This window comes from Esox lucius, unplaced genomic scaffold (assembly GCF_011004845.1).
Source record: "Esox lucius isolate fEsoLuc1 unplaced genomic scaffold, fEsoLuc1.pri scaffold_65_arrow_ctg1, whole genome shotgun sequence".
Classification (NCBI taxonomy): Eukaryota; Metazoa; Chordata; class Actinopteri; order Esociformes; family Esocidae; genus Esox; species Esox lucius.
The window spans coordinates 7,501-33,925 of record NW_022995039.1 but is presented as its reverse complement, the minus strand read 5'-3'; the positions used below and the strand labels follow the sequence as shown (position 1 = coordinate 33,925).

General features: G+C 47.7%; 2 protein-coding genes across 7 annotated transcripts in view; one reads left to right on the top strand and one right to left on the bottom strand.

Annotated features, from left to right (window-relative positions):
* Positions 1-2,907: 2,907 nt before the first annotated feature.
* Positions 2,908-6,125, bottom strand: LOC117594232 (ropporin-1-like). Of its 6 annotated transcripts, none has more exons than XM_034291319.1 (7): positions 5,789-6,125; positions 4,569-4,621; positions 4,278-4,427; positions 4,014-4,074; positions 3,674-3,835; positions 3,355-3,536; positions 2,908-3,185 (listed from the first exon to the last, which is right to left on the bottom strand). In XM_034291319.1, exons 3-7 carry the CDS (start codon positions 4,391-4,393, stop codon positions 3,119-3,121), a joined length of 588 nt encoding a protein of 195 aa, XP_034147210.1. In that variant the 5' UTR covers positions 4,394-4,427; positions 4,569-4,621; positions 5,789-6,125; the 3' UTR covers positions 2,908-3,118. The 6 variants fall into 6 exon arrangements, with proteins under 6 accessions (XP_034147210.1, XP_034147212.1, XP_034147211.1 ...); XM_034291321.1 differs by having other exon boundaries at positions 4,208-4,394; XM_034291320.1 differs by having other exon boundaries at positions 4,278-4,394.
* A 257-nt stretch (positions 6,126-6,382) lies between these two features.
* Positions 6,383-26,425, top strand: part of LOC117594231 (kalirin-like) — a gene marked incomplete at its 3' end in the record, with an annotated part of 27,387 nt that continues 7,344 nt past the window's right edge. The window contains 19 exon segments of the mRNA XM_034291316.1: positions 6,383-6,483; positions 10,231-10,305; positions 10,557-10,671; positions 11,701-11,893; positions 12,043-12,266; positions 12,363-12,690; positions 13,231-13,353; positions 16,208-16,399; positions 16,691-16,822; positions 21,387-21,617; positions 21,997-22,119; positions 22,308-22,499; positions 22,599-22,646; positions 22,648-22,772; positions 23,574-23,721; positions 24,050-24,335; positions 25,474-25,640; positions 25,747-25,866; positions 26,061-26,279. Of these exon segments, the coding sequence (XP_034147207.1) occupies positions 6,417-6,483; positions 10,231-10,305; positions 10,557-10,671; positions 11,701-11,893; positions 12,043-12,266; positions 12,363-12,690; positions 13,231-13,353; positions 16,208-16,399; positions 16,691-16,822; positions 21,387-21,617; positions 21,997-22,119; positions 22,308-22,499; positions 22,599-22,646; positions 22,648-22,772; positions 23,574-23,721; positions 24,050-24,335; positions 25,474-25,640; positions 25,747-25,866; positions 26,061-26,279 (3,108 nt within the window).

Below are 26,425 nucleotides of genomic sequence, written 5' to 3'. Positions count from 1 at the left end.
CTCACCAAGCTGCTTGCCTATTGTCCTGTAGTCCATCCCAGCCTTGTGCAGGTATACAATTTTATCCCTGATGTCCTTACACAGCTCTCTGGTCTTGGCCATTGTGGAGAGGTTTGAGTCGGTTTGATTGAGTGTGTGGACAGGTGTCTTTTATACAGGTAACGAGTTCAAACAGGTGCAGTTAATACAGGTAATGAGTGGAGAACAGGAGGGCTTCTAAAAGAAAAACTAACAGGTCTGTGAGAGCCGGAATTCTTACTGGTTGGTAGGCAATCAAATACTTATGTCATGCAATAAAATGCTAATTAATTATTTAAATCATACAATGTGATTTTCTGGATTTTTTATTCTGTCTCTCACAGTTGAGGTGTACCTATGATAGAAATTACAGACCTCTACATGCTTTGTAAGTAGGAAAACCTGCAAAATCAGCAGTGTATCAAATACTTGTTGTCCCCACTGTATAGCCCAACCCAGATGTTTATTTAATCATGTCAGCCTGCATGCTGAGACATTTTGAGAATGCCTAGTGTTATATATTAGCCATTTCCTAAGTAGCCATTTCCTAATTCGATTATTTATCGGAATTTGTGTATTAATGGCATTATGAATACTAATAAACCTCTGTACAAATCGTACCCTGTTCATTGACTAGAAGCCTGCTAAAATTGCTATCTAAAATCCAGTGTAATAAATTGACTTAAGCTAGGCCAAAATTGCCTTTACATTTTCACTATACACTGATGCCAGGATAGGGAAAAGACCATGGTTAGCCTGATTGTGGCCACGATACAAGGCGCCGGGCCTCAAATTATCTTTTCTAATTGCACAGCTACAGATGGCTATATGGTGAAGTTGCTTGTTTCTCTTTTCTGGTCCTTCCGTTTGAAGCAGAAAATAAAACATTTGTAGTGCTGTTATGAGGTCTGTTAACTTCGATCGATTACTATGGTTTGAGAGTTTCTTGAGTTTATTTTTCTTTCACATAAGGAAATTGCATTTCTGTTTATTTTAATAACAGAAATGTATTCAAAGTTTAAAAAGTTGTGATTTGTATGATTTGTTCAATGGAGTTACCTTTAACAATGAAAGTGGTTGGACTTGAGCTCATATCCATGTGTCCAATCCAGGGGATGTCCTTCATTTTTCACAAGACTGTAATAGTATGGCGATATCCAACCTGTTATATGTCTAAAATGGGAAAACATTTGGCATATCCAATTCTCATTGATGCATCCTCAGATAGTAGGATCACAGGCAGGTGATCAGGAATAATTTTGGTTAACTGTCCTGCTCAAAGACAGCACAAAGAATGGTTAATTTTTCGGCTCTGGGATTTGAACAAACAACCTTTTGAGGTAGCAGAGGATGAGGGCTCAGAGGTGGACTCGTCCATCACCCGGGCTGAAGTCACAGAGGTGGTTAAGAAACTCCTCGGTGGCAAGGCACCGGGGGGATGAGATCCACCCTGAGTACCTCAAGTCTCTGGATGTTGTGGGGCTGTCTTGGCTGACACGCCTGTGCAACATCGCGTGGCAGTCAGGGACAGTGCTTCTGGGATGGCAGACCGGGGGGTGGTCCCTCTTTTTAGGAAGGGGGACCGGAGGGTGTGTTCCAACTATAGGGGGATCACACTTCTCAGCCTCCCCGGGAAAGTCTATGCCAGGGTTCTGGAGAGGAGAATACGGCCGATAGTAGAACCTCGGATTCAGGAGGAACAGTGTGGTTTTCGTCCAGGCCGTGGAACACTGGACCAGCTCTATACCCTCTACAGGGTGATGGAGGGTTCATGGGAGTTTGCCACACCAATCCACATGTGTTTTGTGGATTTGGAGAAGGCATTCGACTGTGTCCTTCGCGGCATCCTGTGGAGGGTGCTTCGGGAATATGGGGTCCTGGGTCCTTTGCTAAGGGCTGTCAGGTCCCTGTACGACCGAAGCAGGAGCTTGGTCCGCATTGCCGGCAGTAAGTCAGACTTGTTCCCTGTGCATGTTGGACTCCGGCAGGGCTGCCCTTTGTCACCGGTTCTGTTCGTAATTTTTATGGACAGAATTTCTAGGCGCAGCCAGGGGCCGGAGGGTGTCAAGTTTGGGGACCACACGATTTCGTCTCTGCTCTTTGCGGATGATGTTGTCGTGTTGGCCCCTTCAAGCCAGGACCTTCAGCATGCACTTGGACGGTTTGCAGCCGAGTGTGAAGCGGTGGGGATGAAAATCAGTACCTCCAAATCCGAGGCCATGGTCCTTAGTCGGAAAAGGGTGGCTTGCCCACTTCAGGTTGGTGGAGAGTGTCTGCCTCAAGTGGAGGAGTTTAAGTATCTAGGGGTCCTGTTCACGAGTGAGGGAAGGTAGGAACGGAGATTGACAGACGGATCGGTGCAGCTTCTGCAGTAATGCGGTCGATGTATCGGTCTGTCGTGGTGAAGAAAGAGCTGAGCCGCAAGGCGAAGCTCTCGATTTACCGGTCAATCTACGTTCCTACTCTCACCTATGGTCATGAGCTTTGGGTCGGATCTTGTCCGAAAGGACAAGATCCCGGATACAGGCGGCCGAAATGAGCTTTCTCCGCAGGGTGGCTGGGCGATCCCTTAGAGATAGGGTGAGAAGCTCGGTCACCCGGGAGGAGCTCAGAGTAGAGCCGCTGCTCCTCCACATCGAGAGGGGTCAGCTGAGGTGGCTTGGGCATCTGTTTCGGATGCCTCCGGAACGCCTTCCTGGGAAGGTGTTCCGGTCCCGTACCACCGGGAGGAGACCCCGGGGAAGACCTAGGACACGCTGGAGGGACTATGTCTCCCGGCTGGCCTGGGAACGCCTCGGTGTCCCCCCGGAAGAGCTGGAGGAAGTGTCTGGGGAGAGGGAAGTCTGGGCATCCCTGCTTAGACTTCTGCCCCCGCGACCCGGCCCCGGATAAGCGGAAGAAGATGGTATGGGGTATGGTAACCTTTTGTTTACTGACCTGATGCTCTGACCAATGAGGTACCTATATGCAACACCATTGTATTTTTTTCTATGGCACAATCTTTATTAGAAGATTCGGGAGTGTTGCTCAACAGACCGGGAGGGTTGTGAATTGGTTGGTTGTGGGAGAGAGGGTTGAGTGCTGGAGAGTGCCGGTGCTCCTATCCCAAACGCACTTTACGACTGTTGACAAAGTCTGACACTTTCACCAGCCCACCTTTCGCATTTCTGCGAGACAGACAAGACAAAAGACAGGCATACAGACCGTCATGCAGATAGACAAAGAAAATAATCACATTTTGTGAGGCTGTCTATGGTGCGCTACCCAGCTTAAGGTCTGTTGTTTGTAATGTGAGTTACGTCTATGTAGTTGTTCTGCAAGCATGAAGTGACTCACGCCTGTGTCTCAAGGTAGGCGAGGGCCTGCTCCATTTGGGCCTGGGACACCTCTCTATCCACGGCAGCCAGGTAGCTATAAAGGAACCGGAAATCCTGGAAGGAGATGCAGGCGTCGGGTGGCTTACATGCGCTGTCTGAGTTCAGGATGTACAGCGCATGGGTCAGGGCATTCTTGATCGTCTGCCAGAGAGACATTGGTGGTCACCAAGATAACAGGAGCACGAGGGTCATTGGATAATATCTGCTAAGTGGTTTGATCACTGGCTGTTGTCAGTGAAGTGTCTGCCAGCATGCCGGGGAAATGTTATTGTACGCACCCCTCCCAGGTAGCTGCAGCCCAGCGCGAAGAATTTGACCCAGGCGAGATTGTCTTCGAAGCCGCCCACTTTCATGATATGACTAAGTAGGTCGTCAGCCAATCCCAACGACGCCCACAGCTGTCTCACCTCCTCCTTAGTGACCGTGTCTTTCCCATGAAGCTAGAAGAGAAGGGATGGGGGGGGAGTACGTAGGGACACAGGGAAAAGAGTTTACGTTTTGTGTGTTCACGTCCGATGTGTAGGTGTCTATGTAGTGTGTGTGCACGTGCGCACCTCCTCACTTGTTGTGCATAGTGGCTAGTATCTCAGGTGTGAGGTCCACAGTGTTGGGGGTCACCTCATTGTCTTCGGTCTTTTTCACCGGTAAGGGCTGTCCCTGGACCATAGCACTGAAATACCTACAACAGACAGACACATACTACCCAGCTTTAATATGGTCCATGTCGGCTAATCTTCAATTGGGCTCACTTCATCGTTGACCTCTGAGAGACTACTAAATTCATCTTAGATCAAGTGTGTCACAAATGCTACCCTATTCCCTTCATGGTGTCCTGCCATTTGAGCCACAGTGCATGTCTAAGGGTAACCTCATCCAGCTCACAGTGTGGCCCATTCCAGAAGGTTTTCAGGTTGTGTTCGGATGGCATCCTTGGTGAACTGCTTCAGGATGTCGGGAAGTTCTGGAGGGATGACCACCTGCTTACCTGTGTGAGGCATGCTGTACACAAATGCAGGCAAGCAATGAAAACACCTGTATGGTGAAAATAAATGGTTAACTACAAATCTTGCAGTATCGTCTGGCATTGTAAACCTCTAACATGTTGTCTAAAATTAATATAAACATCTCCAGATTAAGCTATTAACTATTGAAAACTTGAAAAGGGTAACTAACCGTCTCTACAGCTGTGCGGTTGTCTTTCGGGGGATCAGTCGATGTCGATCGCGCTGTGAACGTTGTAAAGACGGTATAGCAGGTGAGGTTTTTAATCAATTTGATAGGCTACTGCCGTGTAATAGACGGCAGTTGTGACGTCACTGTGTGTGTGTGAAGAATTACCACCGTCCTCAAGAGGGCGAGATTTCCTTATGTTTTGTCAATTGCATCTACTGCGCTACTTTATGTATCCGAAATGAGAGTTCATCTTAAATCTTTGTGCCTGTGACATTTCGAAGAATGTGGTAGCCATTAGCTAACTTTTCTAAGAATGTACAATTCAATTTAAATTGTTATGCTTACTGATTTAAATAAAGTCAAATGTCAATGTAAACGAATGGATATGAATCTCTCTGTGTGTATCCTACGTGTGTGTGTGTGCGCGTGTGTGTGCGGTGTGTGTTCCTGTTGGTATAACGTGTGTAGTGAGGACATTTCACCGGTCCTCTCTTTGAAAATAGGCTTTATTTGACGTGGTTTAAATTTAGGGTTAGAATTAGGACTAGGATTAAAATTAGTAATTATAGGTAAGGGTTAAGATTTAGGGTTAAGTTATGTTAAGGCTTTAGGTCAGATCATATAGGTTATGGTTAGTTACGGTTTAAGTTAGGGTTAGGTATTTTTAATGGTAGTTTCTAAATTCCCGGTCCTCCCCTTAATAGTAGCCTAATGTGTTTGAAGTGGCATTGATGGGTTGGAGGGTTAAGAGCGATTTAGGCAAATTTGTTGGTAGGTGGACCCCTTGGTGACATATTGATGCGTCGGGTTAGTTGAGTCCTTTCACGTGAAATACTTTTTTTTCTCAAGCTAACACTTATAAATTAGAGATGGGCTTCTGATAATAAGCAAACGGTGGCTACTTGACTAAGACACTGCAGAATCAAATATAGGCAGATTTGCTCTCAGAAGCATGCAGATCCTCTCTCAATATATTGGCCCACTGGAAGTATTGGTTTTAGGCCAGCAACATAAATATCTTTGGTTCACATCCCTGAGCCGAAAAGGTGAGCAAATAGCCTAGGTTACCGTGCTGGTGTGCCCATTAGCAACGCACATAAACCTAACCGATAGTGTACATAGCTGGTCTGGTCTGCTAAATTACTAAATGTCAGATGTCCTCTGATCTGGGAAGAACAATGCAAAGCATGATGACAATGTCCTTGCTAGCGAATACTGACCCGTGAATGAAGGCATTGAACAAGCGCCCGTTAGGGAATAATGGAAATACCCTCTTGCAGGCACAGGGCTAATGTTCTTATTGAATCACTTGAGGCACGGTGTGTATCTTAAACGGTTCTGCCTCGCCTCCGGTTGCACGCGCCTTGCATGGACAGGACAATCTCTCGGTGCTCGCGCAGCCAGCTGACCCGACCAGCCGCACAGCCTGCGTCTGCGTGCAGTGGACTCGACGGTATGGTAGCCTATTGTTTGACTGGTCGGTTTTAGAGGGATCGTGGTGGAGCCTACATCAGCCTTCTCCGCAGGCTACTTGGTAGGCTTATTAGTTAACTGCTGAACAAAAGCGCGCGAGGTGATACCGTGGTATATGATGCTATGATGAGATGTGATGCCGCGCAGGTTCACGGTGACAGTGACTGTAGCGAATGAAGAGGAACGGGAATGCGCCCGACGACGGACGGGAATCGTTGCTAGGATAAAGAACATGGGGACGGGGCCGCGCGATGACTGACTGACTTTCTCCCGGCAACGACCATCTCTGGACACCGAGGGACTTGAAAAAAGAAAGATAAAAAAAACCCATCAGCCTTCCAGTGAAGGCGTGGAGGATCTATCCGAGAGGAGAGGATGAATCCCGGGGACCCTGCCCAAACCGGACCTGGTGAAGCCGGCCAGGACGGGCTGGCTAAAGCAGGTGGGCAGGCTGGGTGTTAACGGCATCCCGTGTGAGATCGATAATGGGAGAAAACGCTAAACCTTGGCCGCTGGTCACAGCTGCCTGGCCCACGGTTTGTGTGGATGTCGACTCGTTACCGTGCAGGAATGTGCTTGTCCGTTACCGTGAGAACAGCACAGCCAGAGCTGTTTATCCATTCCCATTATAGAATTTGCCTATTGCACTGTAACATGCATGGTCAGGACGTACCGAACATTTCTATTGAGTTTTTGGGCGGTGTGTGTTTGTAGGCTATGTGCTTGTCTGTGTGTGTGTGCGCGCGTGCGTGTGTGCATACTGTTTGTGTGAATGCGGGTCCATCATAAAGAGAGAGAAGACTACAGTAGCAGCCTAGCCTATATAATGTATCTGTAGCGGCTTGCAGCATTGCTCAGCGTTGTAAAACGATAGCAATACGGACACACCCACATCTATATACGTTTATATGATCGTTTTCTGTCTCGCTGTGATTTTTAAACAATCACAAACGGGCATTACACCGGCCTGAGGCGTTTCGCCATGATGTTTCATTCTCCGTCCTTCCATTCTCTGTGTGTAGTAAGCATGTACAGCTGCTATAGGCCACTGTATTGTAGCCAACCATGTTACCGCAGCTGTGTGCAGTAAGGCGCTACCACGCACGCAAACGCATACACTCGCATGGTGCTGAAGATGCATGACTCCCAGCTTTAGAATCACAGAGAGCTACACCCAGAAAAACATGATATAAGAGACATTATATGTGTGTGTGCTCACTATTGAGCATGGATGTTGGCTGTCCCAAATGGTCCAAATGGCTTAATCTCAATAGAGAATATAGGCATCTTATCATCATTGAAACACTGAGGAGGAATTTAAAGGGATTAACGACTTGTACTGGTTATTGAGGTACAATATAAGGGCTATGCCTCAATACTCTTGATAGCTTCCTTTCACTTGCCTTGTTTTCTCTAGGCTTCGGTTTTTGATATGCGCTTATATGATGACACTGAATAGGTGAAATCAAATCTTTTTGGGGTATTTTATTTACATTTATGTGGTTAGATATTTAATATCACCTGAAGGAAAGGAGCCAGTGAGAGGAACAAAGATAAGACTTTTGAGATCCACACCCGGTAACTCATCCCTGTAACTCACCTCTGCAACTCATCCCTGCTTAAATAGGTGAAGGGAGATGCAACGGTGCCCCTGTGATCTCCTCCCCTGCTGCTTCGAGGAACTGTCACCGAAGAGTTCCTCTTTATTTCCCTTCCCCTTCCTGTCAACGCTCCTTACCCTCCCCCTCTCCTCCCCTCTCCCTCAGGAGGTTATCATTGGTTCCTGAGCTGGGAATATTTCAACATAAGGAAGTGTTAATGCCCCGTTTATGCTCAGGATTAGGTGTCTCCCCCACTGAGATGGATAAACCTGTCTCTGTACACACGCACACACACACACACACACACAGATATGTATGTATGTATGTATATATATAGAACATCCCTCTGTAAGTCTGCCTCTGTCTGTCTCCCTGCCTCCCAGTCTGCATGCCCACCTGCCTTCCTGTCGGTCTGTCTGTCTCTGTCTGCGTGCCGGCTTGACTGTCTGTCTCTCAGTCTGTCTGTCTCAATCTGTCTGTCCATGTCTGTCTGATATAATGTATGAACCACAGGGTTGTCTATAAGCTGCTTAGGAATAGGTTGTGTGCATATGTATATGTGTGTATTTGTGGCTGTGTATTTTTGATTCTCAGTGTTGTAATATCGTTGTAATCTGCCTCGCGGTGTAACACTCTCTGTCTGGCCGTGTGGGTGTGTGTGTGTGTGTGTATTTTTTGTGGGTGTATATCTAAGTTCGCTCCCTTGTGTGTTTCTCAGATTCTCTTGTGATACATAGAGTAGTAGTAATCTGCCTGTGGCGGCACCCCGTCTGGCTGTCTGGGTGTGTGTGGTGGTGTGGGTGTGGGTGTGTGTGTATGTAAGTGTAGTCCCTTGTGTGTTTCTCAGATTCTCTTGTGATACACTGAGTAGCAGTAATCTGCCTTGCGGTGGTACGCTGTCTGTTTAACAGTGTGTGTGTGTGTCCGTGTGGGTGTATGGGTGTGTGTGTGTGCTCATGTGGTAGTGCAAGCATTGCTCTTTTACAGTCGCAAGGCAAGAGTGACTAAGTGTTTGCACCTGTCATTTTGAAAAGGGGAATGGTGAACATCAGTGACACAGTTTAAGGATGTGGTCTGCAAGTATTGGCCACTGGTTGCAATGGAAAAAATGTAATGAATGTAATGATTTGTGCCGCATGCCATCAAAAACACTCACTTTCTAACTTGGAAATGCATGGCTAATTGAGTATGTAAGTATTAAATGAGTTATTCTACTTATAGATGATGCATAAACAACATATTGAACATCCAGCTGAAATGGGAGGCTGTAACAAATATTGTGTTAGTTGCAAAAGTCCCAGACTGCATCCTTAATACATGAAACTGTCCTGTTTAGCTTCCACTTTTCTTGAAGTTGTTCAGGCCTCTGCAGCCTGTCCAATACATGGAACATATTGGTATGTGCGTGCGTATTTGCGCGTGTGCATTTCTGTTTGTGTGTGTGAGAAAGAGTGATGTAAACAGGGCGTCTTTTGGTTGGTACGATTCTTTTATTTTCACTTCCTGCCATTCCCTAGAGTTTCTTGCAACAGGAAGTAGGAGTGCCACACTTCCTGTAACATTGGGTTCGTCTTCCTGTCTTTTGCTTTTTCTATGTTCATTTCATTGTGCTGCCTGTTTCCTTTCTTCCCATCGTTTTCATGGCTCAGTTCACCGTCGATGAGGGACTGCCAAAACACACACACCTGAGGGTTTGCTTGCAGAGTGGATATCCAGTATGAGTCACATACTGAAAGAGCAGAATCATGGTGACTTGGAGAGGTCAACCAGACCCCCTGAGCTATACATTTGCCTTTCATTCTCCTGCCCTCTCTCTCTCTCTCACTCTCTCCTTCCCTCCCTTCTGCCTCCCTTTAATGATCTTTTCTCCCATTCGCTCTCTATCCTTTTCTTTCTCCCTCCCTCGGTCTCTGCATCCATTCACAGTGTACAACACATGTTGGGGGGCCTGGGGGGGGCGGGGGCGGGGTGTAAGGGGTTTTTGACCCCGCACTCTCCTTCCCTCTGGTTCTATAGGCGGCTGCAAAGCTGCACGCACACACGTGCCCCATTGCTCCAGCTTACAGTATCACAGGCTCAGGTCTTCCCCCGCAAACACACACTCCTGCCCTGTGCCCGACACTCACCCCGTCCCTGTGCCCCAGCTGTTCCAGCCAGGATTACACATGCAGCAGATTACACTAACAGGCCTAAACACCAGATGTGTTTTGTCTGCAGTCTACAACATACACATAACATAAAATCACACCACAAGCAAAGCATATGGATTCATTGAAAATCACAATATAGACAAACACCACAAACACACAAATCATAATATATCATAATCATACATCAATCATATATATATATATATATATATTCACAACGTCCAAACACATTTATGCCATTACTTTTGAATAGCGATGTTACAGCCGGCTGTCTTGCATTTCGTTAGATGCAGATTGTTGGTGGCTAAGTCTGTTCTTGCGACCAGGGATCAAAATACTCCTTAAGGTAGATTGAAACGTAACTATCTTTTTCTATTCCCCTGACTGCCCCTGTCTGTCACCTCCCTCCCTTGTCCCCCACCATCCTGTCTCTCTCAGGGGGTGCACGTGGGGAGGGGGTGAGAGCGGTGGATGTGCTGACCGTTCTGAGAGAAAAAGTGGCCTTTGTCTCAGGTTAGTCTGCAACAGCACGTTTTTTTTTACCAGTCTCTTCTCCAAGTTCCATCCCTTCACTGTGGCTCCGTTCCGTTTGATTCCTAGTTTTGTTCCCTTGTCCCTTTTCCATTACTCCTCCTCCTTCTTTAACCTAGCCCCTCCCCTAGGATCACTTCCAGACTGTTACCTATTTCATGTTAAGAGCCTTAGTGTAAAACCTCTGTGGTAACCATTTGTTCTGTTGCTTTTTGATGATGTCACCATTCTAGGGGGAAGGGACAAGAGAGGTGGACCCATCCTCACCTTCCCGGCACGGACCAATCACGATCGAGTTAAACAAGAAGACTTAAGCAGACTGGTCACCTATCTGTCCACTATACCCAGGTAACGATATGACTGTCTATCTCTATCTGTCCTTCTTTACATCATTCCATTATACCTAGGTAACTACTCCTCTGTCTGTCTGTCTCTGTCCCTCTATCATAACCAGGTAACTCTAGTTACCAGTCGAACATTACCCATCAAAAGTTTGACTACATGAACAACATTCTTCAAAGCTGTTTATCTGGGCAGTAAAATAAAGAGCACATTTCTTGTGTCATCCAAAAGGTTCTTCAGTTCTTTTGATATGGCTAGATGAATTGTAATAAAGAAATTTTAAGGAACTGGGCAAGTTGAAGATATAAATGACAAAAGTAATCTGGCAAAATCCTATGCCAGATGCTGAGCAAGCACTTCCTTCTGGTCCTCAAGTAAGTGACCTTTAAACACTGTTCATCAGATGCAGACAGCTTTTTGGGTCTTCCACGTCAGCATAGAACTTTCTCAATTTCTTCAAATGTCTTTATGACATTTCTTGTTGCCATCTCACAATTTATTGTTTACTCTTTGAATAACACAATCCATTCTTGTTACTTTTATTGTACTATTTGTATTTTCACTATTGTCGTATATTGTTTTTCCAAGCTTAGAAACACTTGCTGCCCTTTTAGCTTTCAATGATGTTCTCAGGTGAACTCCACATTGTAATGGTGCTAATGGTAAAGGTATCTTTATTAAAAGCCTCTGTGTGCCTCTATTGTGTCATCCCTGAATCACAACGTGTGAGTGTTCTTCCTACTTTTCTTTCACCTCTCAGCTTATGCTAATGCATATCCCCTCTCTCTCACCCTAACTCTCTCTAACTCACTGTCACTCTCCCGGATTAACTCACTCTCTCACACTCTTTCCGACTTTCTCTAACTAACTCATTGTCTTTCACTTACTCTCTCACTCCTTCTGACTAACTCACTCTCCCTTTCCCTGTGGCCCTATCCCTTTTCCCATCCCTTCTCTGTTTCACAACCTGACTCTCTCTGTATCTATATCCTCTTTTCTTACTCCTTCTCTCCCGGACTCAACACCCCCTCTCAGTGATGATGTGCGTGCCAGAGGCTTCACAGTGGTGGTGGACATGCGCGGCTCAAAGTGGGAGAGTGTCAAACCTTTGCTACGGACACTTCAGGAGGGGTTCTCTACCCACATTCACACAGCCCTTATCATCAAACCAGACACCTTCTGGCAGAAACACAAAACCAACCTGGGCAGTGCCAAGCTCAGCTTTGAGGTGTGTTTGTGTCTGTGTCAGTGTTTATTTGATTGGTGGTTTGCCTGTGTGTGGAAGTATTATGTATCCCCTTTTAATGTCTATATATACTGTAGATATCAATCCTCTGTCACTGCCCTCTCTCTGTATCTTTTCATGTCCCCCTTCAGACAAGTTTAGTGTCAGTGGAGGGCCTCTCCAAGCTGGTCGACCCGTCACAGCTTACTGCTGACCTGGGCGGCTCTCTGGAGTATGACCATGTTGAATGGACCGAGCTACGGCTGGGCCTGGAGGAGTTCTCAGAGGCCGCAGGACAGCTGCTGGCCCAGCTAGAGCAGATGGAGGCAGGGCTGGCCCGCATAGGCGAGCCCCAGGGTGTGGATGAGGCCCGCAAGTAAGTTGGATACAGATGTGTGTTTTGCTTTATGTGTGGGTGTTTTTCACACGTTTTTGTATGTTTAAGCTGTTTTTTGCTTGTTTGTTCAAACAGGCTACTGGAGGAGCACGGCCGACTACGCACCACCGTTGCCACGGCTCCCATTGACGCCATTGATCACGAAGGGCGGAGCTTGCTCCAGCGCATGCGGCTTGGCCCCACCCACAGCGGTGAAGCCCCCAGCGATGGACCGGGCAGCAACCACGGCTATGGGAGCTGGTTGTCAGGCGGGGCTGACTTCCAAAGCGTCGCTCCGAAGGTCGCCGCCCTGCTGGAGAGACTGCAGACTGCCAGGACACACCTGCAGCAGAGCTGGGCTGAACGGAAGACACACCTAGACCAGACCTTACAGCTGCACCTATACGAGCAGGATGCCGCTAAGGTGTGTGTGTGTGTAGAGGACAAGTGTGTGTGTGTGTGTGTGTGTGCGTGTGTGTGTGACTCGGAGGGTGAAGGAACTAAAGATCAGGGTATTAGTGTCCCTGTGGTGGTACAGTTTAGAGCTTCACTGTGGAGACCATCTGTTGTCTGAACGAACAGCAGTGGTGGAGACAGCAGGTCGGCTGGCAGCCCTCCATCTTCCCCCCTCTCTCTCTTCCTCTCTTTTGCTGTCTCTCTCTCTCTCTCTCTCTCTTCCTTCCTCTTTCACAAGCTTTTTCTGAATGGATCTTCTTCAATTAATGTTTGTGTGTGTGTGCATGTGTGTGCTTGTGTGTGTTGATGATGATGATGATGACACTATAGTCTCAGTGTCCAATGTTGTTGTCGTGTGGAGAAGGCTCAGGGAGGCGCATATTTGGGAGGCGGGCTGCTCATTTGACCACCACAGAGAGCGGGCCTCTAATGGCAAGCTGAATTGTATATTCGATTTGTGGGCTTTAATAAATGATTTAAACTGTGTGTAACCCTCTGTGTGTTCTAGATGTCTGAGTGGATAGCCCACAGTAAGGAACTGTTTCTGCAGAGCCAGACAGAGGTTGGCCTTAACCACCAGCATGCCCTGGACCTCCAGACCCAACACCAGCACTTCACCATGAACTCTATGGTATAGACATTCTATAACACTACAGCATGAACTCCATGGTACGAAAATTATATCTCACTGCACCATGAACTTTATGGGATGGACAATCTATCACGCAACATTATGAATTCTGAGGTACAGATATACTATTGTACAATTTTTTTTTGAACTATTAGCTAAATGTCAGAAGCCCTCCATGGCCCTGCCCATGAACTCAGAGACCCTAATGTGAAATATAAATGGACGGTCCTCTGCCTTGTCAATGTCGCATTTTCCTCATAGAGTAAAACACCATGTTCACAATCTTCTTGTCCCACATGTTAATTTGACCAATGGTACCTCCTCCAAAACTTATATGGGCACTAAAATGTGACAAGTGAAGAGGGCTGGTTAGATGGTGAGATCCCCGACGGGTAAGATCCCACTGTTGGCACCGGAGGGTGGAACCTGCTCTGAATGCTGAGGGAACAAAGTAGCACATGCTTATTCATGCAAGCGTATTCATGACCTCCCTTGAGTGTGGCACGCCACTGAATGGTGGCCTGATTGGTTTTCCCGCAATGTGGGTCCCGGGGCCTACAGCGGATCGTGGCGCTGCAGCGCTTCTGTCCAGGATAGCTATGTGTGTTTGACGGGTGTGCCTGCATGACGTAAAAAATAGAAATATTGAAAATCCTAATATTGATGGCCTGCCAGGAAATGGGTTATGTTTCAGGTAGGCCAGGTGGCCATTTTATAATCCTTTGGCAGACTTGTTTAACAGCCTCATGGCTTGGGGGGGAAGATGTACATGGTCTTGTCGTTTACAGACACAAGGCCTTGCCTGTCATGCTGGGGTACAAAGAATAGCCTCTGGCTTGGGTGGCTGGAGACAGTGACTATTTTTGGGGCATTCCTCTGACACCGCCTGGTTGGTTGAGGAACTTGGCCGTTCACACCACACTCTTTCGGGGTGGTTGACTACCGTCAATGTGGATGGCTTGTTCTTGCCCATTTTGTCCGTGGTCCACAATCACTGGTGGTGCCTCGTTATCATCAGCGAACAGGACTGCAGCGGTGTGTTGTCAGGGAACGTAATTATGGGAGTACCGAGTGGGACTGAGCACGCACCTCTGAGGGGCCCCGTGTTGAGGTCGAGATTAGAGGATTTGTTGATGCCTACCCATACAACCTGGGGACCAGGATCCAGTTACTGAGTTATGTGTTTATCCCTGGCTCTTGAGCTTAGTGATGAGCCTTGATGTTAGTGTGGTGTTAAGTACTGAGCTTTAGTCAGTAAACAAGCATTCCCAAATAGTTATTGCATATTCTGATTGGAGAGGGCAGTGGAGTACCATAGACATTGCAATGTTATTGAATCTTCTGGGGCAGTACGCAGACTGGAGTTGGTCCATGCTATATTGTATGTTGCTGTTGATGTGAGCCATGACTAGGCTAAAGCAAATAAACTAGCGCACCAATAACACTCACTAGTAGCTGGTGTTGGTCGTCATCTATGTGATCTATCCCAAATTCAAGATTACTTTGCTAGCTAGCTACGTTAAACTGTTGAGCTAACATGATGTAGCTTGCAGTGTAAAGCTTGATCAATGGTGCACTAACCACATTAGTTAGCTAGTTAATGTTAATAAGTTGAATCAGGTTTACTGGGCCAGGCTTGAAATAAAAATGTGTACTGTTGGGGGTACTTGAGGACCGGAGTTGGGAACCACTGCACAGAGACATTTTGATTGTCTGGTAGATTTGCATTGCTGGGCAGCTTGCAGCTGGGTATCCCTTTATAGTCTGTGATAGTTTGCAAGACCCGACAGGATTCAATGTTAGTCCTGTATTAGTCTCGCGAGGCCACACCTCCAATCTCGTCAGGCCTAGTGACAATCTAGGCCTGGTTTAAGCGGCTAGTCCTGTATTGAGACATTGCCTGTTTGATGGCTTGTCCAACATCATAGTGGGATTTCTTGTGAGTGACTGGATTTATGTCCTCCTTAAAAGCAACATCTCTGACCTTTAGCTCAGTGCAGATGTTGCCTTCTTAAGTTACATTGCAAACAGGAAAGTCCGCCCTGCTCAGTAGAGGTGTTCTCGTATTTCTAATTTCACCCCCACAGGACACAGTTCAATTTTGGGAAATCAATACCAACATTTTGTATCAGGTAGAATAGAAACCAGCAGTTCCTTTCATCAGTGCACTTGTTAATGAAGCACAGTTGCTGGTAAACTCTTCAATGTTATTGGATGAATCCCAGTAAATTATCCTGTCTGTGTTGTTTGCTAAAGTTTTGCAACCGGTTAATCTGACCACTTTCTCATTGAGCCCATCATTGATACTTCCTGTCTGAGTTTTGAGTAAACAGAAAGCAGGAGAAAAATAGTTTTCTGAGGGCAGAAAAAGCCTTTTATCTATTTTTATGCTGGAGTAAAATATTTATGTCACCTGTAGTTGATATGTTCACGTGTTAATGAAAAAGAGATGTGAAAAAAACACACCTCATCTTTTCATCCATTGCAGACCAAGTAGAAATATGTACCTTAATGACCTCTTTCAACCGTGACAATGTTCCTGGTCATGATGCTGGGGACATTATTTATATAAAATAGTTAAAAGTGTGGTTTTTGGGTGGATTTTTATAATCGCAAATTGGACATTACGAAATTAAGAGGGGGGAAAATACGGGTAAAATGGGTATAAAAAAATAATAAGAGGGTTGTCAACTTAATAGCAGTCCACTGTTAGAAAGACCAGGCAATTTTCTTGTCCATTACACCTTGAACACTTTGGTTATAGACACTTTCTGTAAAATGATGTGCTATGCTACTTCACGATAGTGACACTTTGAACTATGAGTGAAATGTCTAACCTCCGATCCCTCCTCAGAATGGGAGCGTAAATGTGGACGGCGTGGTGTCCGTGGCAACACGGCTGTGTGAAGCTGGCCACTACGGGGCGGAGCGGATTGCGAGTGTGTCGTCGCGGCTACAGGAGGACTGGAAGGGGCTGACATCGGTGCTGGAGGAACGCAGCAAGGCACTGAGCCTGTCCACCTGCTTCCACCAGGGAGCAGAGCAGGTGTGTGTGACGTGTGTGTGTGGTTCTCATTGAAATCATTCAGGCTTTTTGATTTCTGCCTGGGAATGATGATTGCTCTATTAATGCAATTTATTATTATTAAAGACTGAAGTAAAAACGTAAATTGTTCTGCACTTTGGAATGACTTTGATACCTGGGGCAAATGGGTGATGGTTGCGAATACTACACGTAAACTTCTAGTTTTTGGTGAACATTTATGTGTGTGTGTATATGTCTAATGTGTGATTGTACACGTGTGTGTATAACAGGTGTTTGTGTTTTTTTTTATAGTTCCTGGGCCGCGTGGACAGCTGGTGTGAGGCGTGTGGTGACAACTCATTGCCAGCAGAGATGACGGAGTTGGAGACCGCAATACAACAACACCAGGCACTCTTTGAAGAGATAACATCAGCTTACACACAGGTAGATGCCCCCAAACACACCACACACACAGACACAGACACACACAGACACACACACACACACACACACACACACACACACACACACAGACACAGACACACACAGACACACACACACACACACACACACACAAACACACAGACACATATATACAATATACAATATACGCATCATCTTTGTCTGTGTTTATTTATATACAACCCTGTTTCCAAAGATGGAACACTGCGTAAAATGCAAATAAAAACAGAATGCAACGACGTGCAAATCAGTTCATCCCTAATTTTAATTGAAAATAGTACAAAGACAAAATACCAAATGTTGAACCAGAGAATTATATTGTTTTTGTAAAAATATATGCCCATTTTGAATTTTATGCCAGCAACACATTACAAAAAAGTTGGGACAGGGGCATGTTTATTACCGTGTTGCATCTCCTCTTCTTTTAACAACACTAAGCATTAGGGAACTGGGGAGACCAATTGCTGTAGTTTTGAAAGTGAAATGTATTCCCATTCCAGCTTGATTTAGGATTTCAGCTGCTCAACAGTTCAGGGTTTCCTTTTTTGTTTCATAATGCACCAAATGTTTTCAATGGGTGACAGGTCTGGACTGCAGGCAGCCCAGTTTAGCACCTTGACTCTTTTTCTCCGGAACCATTCTGCTGTAATACATGCAGAATGTGGTTTGGCATTGTCTTGCTGAAATGAGCAAGGCCTTCCCTGAAAACAATGTTGTCTGGATGGCCGCATGGTGCTCCAAAATCTGTATATATTGTTCAGCATTAGTGGTGCCTTCATAGACGTGCCAGTCACCCAGGCCATGTGCACTAATGCACCCCCATACCATCACGGATGCTGGCTTTTGAAATGTGCACTGATAACAAGCTGAGTTGTCCCTTTCTATTTTACGCAGGAGGATGCAGCATCCATGATTTCAAAAATAATTTCATATTTGACTCGTCAAACCACAGGATAGTTTTCCACTTTGCCTCAGTCCATCTTAAATGAGCTTACGCCCAGAGAAGGCAGCGACAGTTCTGGATCTTTTGGATCAGCAACATTTGTGGATGCAGCTACATACTGTGTTCACAGACAATGGTTTTTGGAAGTGATCCTGAGCTCATGCAGTGATGTCCACTAAAGAAATGTGACTGTTTTTAATGCAGTGCCATCTGGTGGCCCGGAGATCACGGCCATCCAATATTGGTTTTCGGCCTTGTCCCTTACATACAGATTCCGGATTCTCTGTATCTTTTAATTATATCTTTTAATGATACTATGTACCGTAGATGATGAGATCCCCAAACCCTTTGCAATTTTACGCTGAGAAACTTTATTCTTGAATTGTTGCACAATTTGCCCACATAGTCTTTCAGAGTGGTGAACCCCTCCCCATCCTCACTTCTGACAGATCCATCCTCTCTGGAATTATCTTTTAATACCTAGTCATGTTACTGACCTGTTGCCAACTGAATTAATTAGTTGTGTGATATTCCACAACGTTTAGTTTTTTAGCATTACACAATATTTTCATTCTTTTGTTGCCTCTGTCCCAACTTTTTTAAACATGTTGCTGGCATAACATTCAAAGTAGGCATATATTTTTCAAGAAACAATAAAACATCTCAGTTTTAAAATCTGATATGTTGTCTTTGTATTATACATACATACATACATCTTCTTCCGCTTCATCCGGGGCCGGGTCGCGGGGGCAGCAGTCTAAGCAGAGATGCCCAGACTTCCCTCTCCCAAGACACTTCCTCCAGCTCTTCCAGGGGGGACACCGAGGCGTTCCCATGCCAGCCGGGAGACATAGTCCGTCCAGCATTTCCTAGGTCTTCCCCGGGGTCTCCTCCCGGTGGGACGGGACCGGAACACCTTCCCAGGAAGGCGTTCCGGAGGCATCCGAAACCGATGCCCAAGCCACCTCAGCAGACCCCTCTCGATGTGGAGGAGCAGCGGCTCTACTCTGAGCTCCTCCCGGGTGACCGAGCTTCTCACCCTATCTCTAAGGGATCGCCCAGCCACCCTGCGGAGAAAGCTCATTTCGGCCGCCTGTATCCGGGATCTTGTCCTTTCGGTCATGACCCAAAGCTTATGACCATAGGTGAGAGTAGGAACGTAGATTGACTGGTTTATCGAGAGCTGCTTCACACTGGTATATCCCCACTGCTTCACACTCGGCTGCAAACCGTCCCAGTGCATGCTGAAGGTCCTGGTTGAAGGGGCCAACACGACAACATCATCCGCAAAGAGCAGAGACGAAATCGTGTGGTCCCCAAACCTGACACCCTCCGGCCCCTGGCTGCGCCTAAAAATTCTGTCCATAAAAATTACGAACAGAACCGACAAAGGGCAGCCCTGCCGGAGTCCACATGCACTGGGAACAAGTCTGACTTACTGCCTGCAATGCGGACCAAGCTCCTGCTTCGGTCGTACAGGGACCTGACAGCCCTTAGCAAAGGACCCAGGACCCCATATTCCCGAAGCACCTCCACAGGATGCCGCGAGGGACACAGTCGAATGCCTTCTCCAAATCCACAAAACACATGTGGACTGGTTGGGCAAACTCCTGAACCTTCCAGCACCCCGTAGAGGGTATAGAGCTGGTCCAGTGTTCCACGGCCCAGACGAAAACCACACTGTTCCTCCTGAATCCGAGGTTCTACTATCGGCCGTATTCTCCTCTCCAGTACCCTGGCATAGACTTTCCCGGGGAGGCTGAGAAGTGTGATCCCCCTGAAGTTGGAACACACCCTCCGGTCCCCCTTCTTAAAAAGAGGGACCACCACCCCGGTCTGCCATCCCAGAGGCACTGTCCCCGACTGCCACGCGATGTTGCACAGGCGTGTCAGCCAAGACAGCCCCACAACATCCAGAGACTTGAGGTACTCAGGGTGGATCTCATCCACCCCCGGTGCCTTGCCACTGAGGAGTTTCTTGACTACCTCTGTGACTTTAGCCCGGGTGATGGACGAGTCCACCTCTGAGCCCTCATCCTCTGCTTCCTCAATGGAAGACTTGACGGCGGGATTGAGGAGATCCTCGAAGTACTCCTTCCACCGCCCGACGACATCCCCAGTTGAGGTCAACAGCTGCCCACCTCTACTGTAAACAGCGTTGGTAGGGCACTGTTTCCCTCTCCTGAGGCGCCGGACGGTTTGCCAGAATCTCTTCGAGGCCAGCCGATAGTCCTTCTCCAAGGCCTCACCGAACTCCTCCCAGGCCCGAGTTTTTGCCTCCACAACCACCCGGGCTGCAGTCCGCTTGGCCTGCCGGTCCCGTCAGCTGCCTCAGGAGTCCCACAAGCCAACCAGGCCTGATAGGACTCCTTCTTCAGCTTGACGGCATCCCTTACTTCCGGTGTCCACCACCGGGTTCGGGATTGCTGCCTCGACAGGCACCGGAGACCTTACGGCCACAGCTCCGAGCGGCCGCTTCGACAATGGCGGTGGAGAACATGGTCCACTCGGACTCAATATCTCCAGCCTCCCTCGGGATCCAGTCGAAGCTCTGCCGGAGGTGGGAGTTAAAGATCTCTCTGACAGGAGACTCGGCCAGACGTTCCCAGCAGACCCTTACAGTATGCTTGGGCCTGCCGAGTCTGTCCAGCTTCCTCCCCCGCCATCGGATCCAACTCACCACCAGGTGGTGATCAGTTGACAGCTCCGCCCCTCTCTCCACCTGAGTGTTCAAGACATACGGCCGCAGGTCAGATGAAACGACAACAAAGTCTATCATCGACCTACGGCCTAGGGTGTCCTGGTGCCACGTGCACTGATGGACACCCTTATGCTTGAACATGATGTTCGTTACGGACAAACTGTGACTAGCACAGAAGTCCAATAACTGAACACAGCTCGGGTTCAGATCAGGGGGGCCATTCCTCCCAATCACGCCCCTCCAGGTGTCACTGTCGTTGCCCACGTGGGCGTTGAAGTCCCCCAGTAGAACGATAGAGTCCCCAGTCGGAGCACTTTCCAGCACCCCTCCCAGAGACTCCAAGAAGGTTGGGTACTCTTCACTGCTGTTCGGCCCGTAGGCACAAACAACAGTGAGACCTATCCCCGACCCGTAGGCGCAGGGAAACGACCCTCTCGTTCACCGGGGTAAACTCCAACACATGGCGGCAGAGCTGGGGAGCTATAAGCAAACACACACCAGCCCGCCGCTTCTCACCATGGGCAACTCCAGAGTTGTGAAGAGTCCATCCTCTCTCAAGGAGTGTGGTTCCAGAGCCCAAGCCGTGTGTAGAGGTGATCCCGTCTACCTCTAGTCGGAACCTCTCAACCTCACGAACAATCTCAGGCTCCTTCCCCGCCAGCGAGGTGACGTCTTTGTATTATTTTCTGTTAAACCCTATTTTTTTAACAGAAAATAATCTTTGTATAATTTTCTGTTAAAAATAGGGTTTAAATGATTTGCACATCATTGCATTCTGTTTTTTATTTTGGAAATGGGGTTGTACAATTGTGATAAGATATTTGACTACAGAAGTGCTGTTTTGTTTTATTGCTTGCATGTGTGTTGGCGTGTGTGTGTTTCGTGTGTGTGTCAAACCCCAGGTCAGTGAAAGCGGCAAAGCCCTTTTGGAAGTTCTTCAGGGTCCGGCGGAGCTTGATGAGTCAGGGTTACCAGTGGCAACCGCTGACTTTACAGCCGCAACGCATGGCATTATGGGAGTTCTGCACGAGGTCATGCAGGGACACCAGCATGTCGATGGGGCGTGGCAACACCGCAAGCTCCGCCTACACCAGCGTCTGCAGCTGTGTGTTTTCCAGCAGGACGTACGGCAGGTATGCATCACACATAGCCCCCCCCATCTCACACACCAAGAAACACAGACATGTTGGTTTTACTATCAAAGTGAGGACTTGCGGTTGTGTACCATTAAAAATATATGTTAAATTCAGGAAGGGGAGGGAAGATTTGGCCTTTAGACTTGGTCATTTTAAAAGAGAGGCTGATCCTCTCCAGTCTTGTTCTGATCACAAAAAAACCCTCAATTACTTAACCCTATTCTAACACAAATTCTAAACCTAACCCATAATCTGATAAATACTTTTTCCTTTGGTCCTCACTACAATGATAGAAGCTGAACATACAAACATGTTACAAAATATATCCCGTGGGAATTCGGACTGTCAGTTGAAGGACGTGTTTTTCCCTCTGTAGGTGCTGGACTGGGTTGAGCAGCATGGCGAGGTCTTTCTCAATAAACACACGGGTGTGGGGAAGAGCCTCCACCGGGCCCGAGCGCTGCAGAAACGGCATGACGATTTTCAACAGGTTGCCCAGGTAACAAGCCCACTCATACAGCGGCTACCCTGGCCTCAAACCCACGCTCTGGTTTTCTTTTGTTCCTTAAATGCCTCATAAGTCTGCACTCCTAAAACCATAACATATTTGTTCCCCCCATCCCTCCATTCTTTCTCTCCCCTGTCTTGCTCTGTCCCTCGTTCCACCCCCCCACCACCCCCCTTCAGAACACCTACACCAATGCAGAGAAGCTGCTGGAGGCGGCCGGTCAGCTGGCCCAGTCGGGGGAGTGTGAGGAGGGCGAGATCTACGCCGCGGCTGGGGACCTGGAGCTCCGCATGCAGGCCTTCATCCAGAAAGTAGAGCAGCGAAAGCTACTGCTGGACCTCGCCGTCTCCTTCTACACACACACCCGAGAGGTACCCGAACACACACACACACACACACGCCAAGTATGCCCTCATGTGCTGTTTTTCATGACTCTTCTGATTGCGTGTGTGTTTTCCACCGCCGAGCAGCTGTCAGCATGGATGGAGGGTCTGCAGAGACAGATGGCAGCCGAGGTGTGTGTGTCCAGAGTCAGTGGAGGCTCTGCAGGCCCTTATCAGCCAGCAGCAGCAACAACAGGCCAACACACAGGACGCCTCGCTGTCCGTCATCAGGGAGGGAGAGGACCTCATACTGCAGCTTAGGTGAACACACACACACCCACAGGACGCCTCGCTGTCCGTCATCAGGGAGGCAGAATACCTTGTACTGCAGCTTAGATAAACATGCACAGATACTTGTTTTACTAAACTTGACAAATCTAGAAAAGTGAGGATAGGCATAATGTCCTCACTAAATGTACCATGGATTACTGTACTAGATATCTGTTTCTTACAAGTGTAGAAATACCCATGCACACACACCCGCACACAACCCACAAACCACACACACAGGACGTCTTGCTCTCTGTGCTTACATCTTATTTGGATAATCAAAATGAATATCTGTAGATGCGCAACAGATATTCATACCACAAACAAACTACCATAGAAAAGTTAATGTTTGCCAAGTTTAAGATTAGCATTAGGTTTATAATAGGTTGTAGTGTAAAGGTTAGGAAAAGGGTAAAGGTTAGGTAAAGGATTTAGGGTTAAGTTCAGTGTTAGTAGATAAAGTTAAAGGATGAGATTTAGGGTTAAGTTCACATCAGTACACACAAACAGACTCATACACACAAATTCCACAATTATTCTATACACACCCGCTCACACTTTTCAAATACCCCACTTCACGTTCTTTGGTATGAACCTCTATACTCCAAAATGTTGTGCAAGTATTTAACTTGTCACCTTGCATATCTGTGCGTGTGTATGCATACATTTGTGTGTGTGTGTGTGTGTGTGTGCATATGTTTATTCGTTCATGTATTTACCCTGAGTGTGTGTGTGCATGCGTTTATCCATCCGTGTATTCACCCAGTGTGTGTGTGTGTGTGTGTTTGGCAGGCCCCAGGGCAGTTCAGTGGGCCATGTCGAGTCGGTGCTGCAGTCGTTGGAAGAGGCCCAAGCCCAGCTGGAGGAGTTGTTCCACCAGAGGAAGATCAGGCTGGATGTCTACCTTCAGCTGCGGATACTACAGCAGTGTACTCTGGAGGTAGACATGGGACAGCGTGTGTCTCTGCATCTACCACTGAGTGTATGTGTGTGTGTGGGTGTGCGTGTGTGTGTGAGTGTGTGTGTTTATTCTCGTGTGTGTGAGAGAGGGACGGAGAGACATTGTGTGATTGTGTTTGTGTTCGTGCCGGAAAATAGCTTAGTGGTTCGATGTTTCAAATCCTTGAGCTGTCAAGGTGAAAACGATGTGCACGTGAGCCAGGAATCTAGCCGTAATCGCTCCTGTAAGTGGCTCTGCATGTGAGTGTCTGCTAAGTTACCAAAATGCAAATGAGCCGCTCTCTGACCCTCAACACTGCCCCTTGTAGGTGTCAGGTGAGATGGAGGCATGGAAGCAAGACCTCCAGAAGCAGGCCCAGGACTTTACCACAGAGAAGCTAACACTGGCACAACAGAGGCTAGCGGAAGCCAACCAAGAGAAGCTAACTTTAGCGCAACCGCGGCTAGTGGACGCTAACCCAGAAGGCTTAACGTTGGCACAGCAGCGCATTCACAGGCACATGGAGCGGCGGCTGGCCATGAACAACATGACCTACGAGGTTGTCCAGCAGGGTCACGACCTCCAGCAGTACATCACCGAAGTACAAGCCTCAGGTGAGACAGAGAGAGGAAGAAAAGGATAGAAAGAGGCTTAAGTAAGAAAATGGTATGTCAGAGGCAATGAGAGGGAGAGAGAAAAGGGGCAAGAGAGTTATTGAAGGGGAATTATTTTTCAGTGCATTGTGAGATCATGTACGCTTTAAATATGAAAGGGAGTCACTGACAAAACAAAAACAATTGCTATCTGACCACGTTTTTCTGTGGAACCCTGACGTTATTTTCTTGAGAAAATAAGTCATGTGGCAGCCTATAGCCTGTCACCCCCACTGGGCATTTAGCCAGTTAGCAAAGACAATGCGTGACATCAACTAATGGGATTGGTCAAAGTGCCCCTGAGGAGAGTCCAGTCAGAACTGCAGAGAGATACGCCTCACTCCATTAATTCAGACATCCTTCCATTTATTCATCCCTCACTTAAAGCGTTTCACCTCCTTGACTTGAAGAGGCTTTCGGAGAGAGTACAACAGGGAGAAAGAGGGGAAAAGAGGGAGGTGGAAAGAATGTGTGACAGAGGAGAGAGAGGAAGAGAGTGGAAACGAGGGAGGGGGGAATGCGAGACAGAGGAAGGAGAGAAAGATGGGGACACACTGAGAATGATGGGGGGAGGGAAGGGGATTGGGGTTACCATGGAAACTGCTCTCTCAAGCGCACAGCTGGTCCCCATGGAAACGTACATATTGAATTTACCATGGAGACGACCGCTCACAGTCCTGAACTGTACCACGATAACCACAGGCGAACGGACGCACCGACTGACACGAACATGCACATGCAGTCGCGCATACACAATGACCTCACGCTAGCACATGCATATGCACTTGTACGCACAATACAGACACACATGCACTCACACACGCCGCGGGTCCTCGGGAACCTCCCTCAGCACCTCCTTCTCCAAGCCCCTCAGAGGAGGTCAGAGGAGGCGAATGTCGGACCGTGTCCTCTGTGAGATGTGAGGAGCCACGTGTGGATGACTGAGACACATTTATCTAGAAGGGAAGCGCCCTGTATGGGGGCATGGTTTAGCGCCACCTACAGGTGAACGATATACCGCATGCCCATGGTCCTGGAACACACACATACAGGTATGGGATATTTCTGAGGTTGATGTGTGTGTGTGTGTGTGCCCCAGGTATTGAGCTGACTGCCGAAGGGGAGACTGATCTCTCATCCCAGGTAGAGTCGCTCCAGCAGCTCCTGCAGGACAAACAGAAGGAGCTGCATCTGATAGCAGACCACACACACACACACCTTGAGCAAGGCTTGCAGCTACGCCACCTTCAGACTCAAGTCAAACAGGTGAGGATGCACACACGGGCACACACACACACACACACACACACACACGCACAAACACGCACACACACATGTAATGTATTTGTACTGTGTGTTTGTTCGGTATCAGGTGCTGGGCTGGATAAGTGAGGGAGAGGTGATGTTGTCTTCTTGTATGGTGAACACCAGCTCACTGTCTGAAGCTGAACAGCTACAGAGAGAACATGAGCGCCTTCAGCAGGCAATAGAGGTAACTACACCCACTGCAATTTAACAAAAACACATCGTTGCCACCCAGACAGGCTCCGTTGACATGCAATTATAAAAAGATAATAGTTATAGAATTTTTTAAAAGTGTAATTTTTTCTGCCTCTCTCTCTTTAACTCCCATGCCGTCATTTGTCTCCCCCACGCCCCCTCCTCCCCCTCTCCCCCTTCCTGCAGTCTCTGCTCCATGCCGACTCTCTTCAGAGGACCCACCAGGTGGCGCTGGCTCTGCAGCAGCGGGCCGAGCTATTGGTGAGGGCGGGCCACTACGACCCGGAGGCAGTGAGGGCGTGTGCCCAGACGGTGGCGCTGCACTGGCAAACCTTGATGCTACGGATGGAGGACCGGCTCAAACTGGTCAACGCCTCTGCAGCCTTCTACCGCACCTCACAGCAGGTCAGTTAGTGTCTCTGCAGCCTTCTACCGCACCTCACAGCAGGTCTGCTAGTGTCACTACGTATCGGCCACAACCCTGAACCTATACTCGCTAACCCTAACCCTAACCCTAACCCTAACCCTAACCCTAACCCTAACCCTAACCC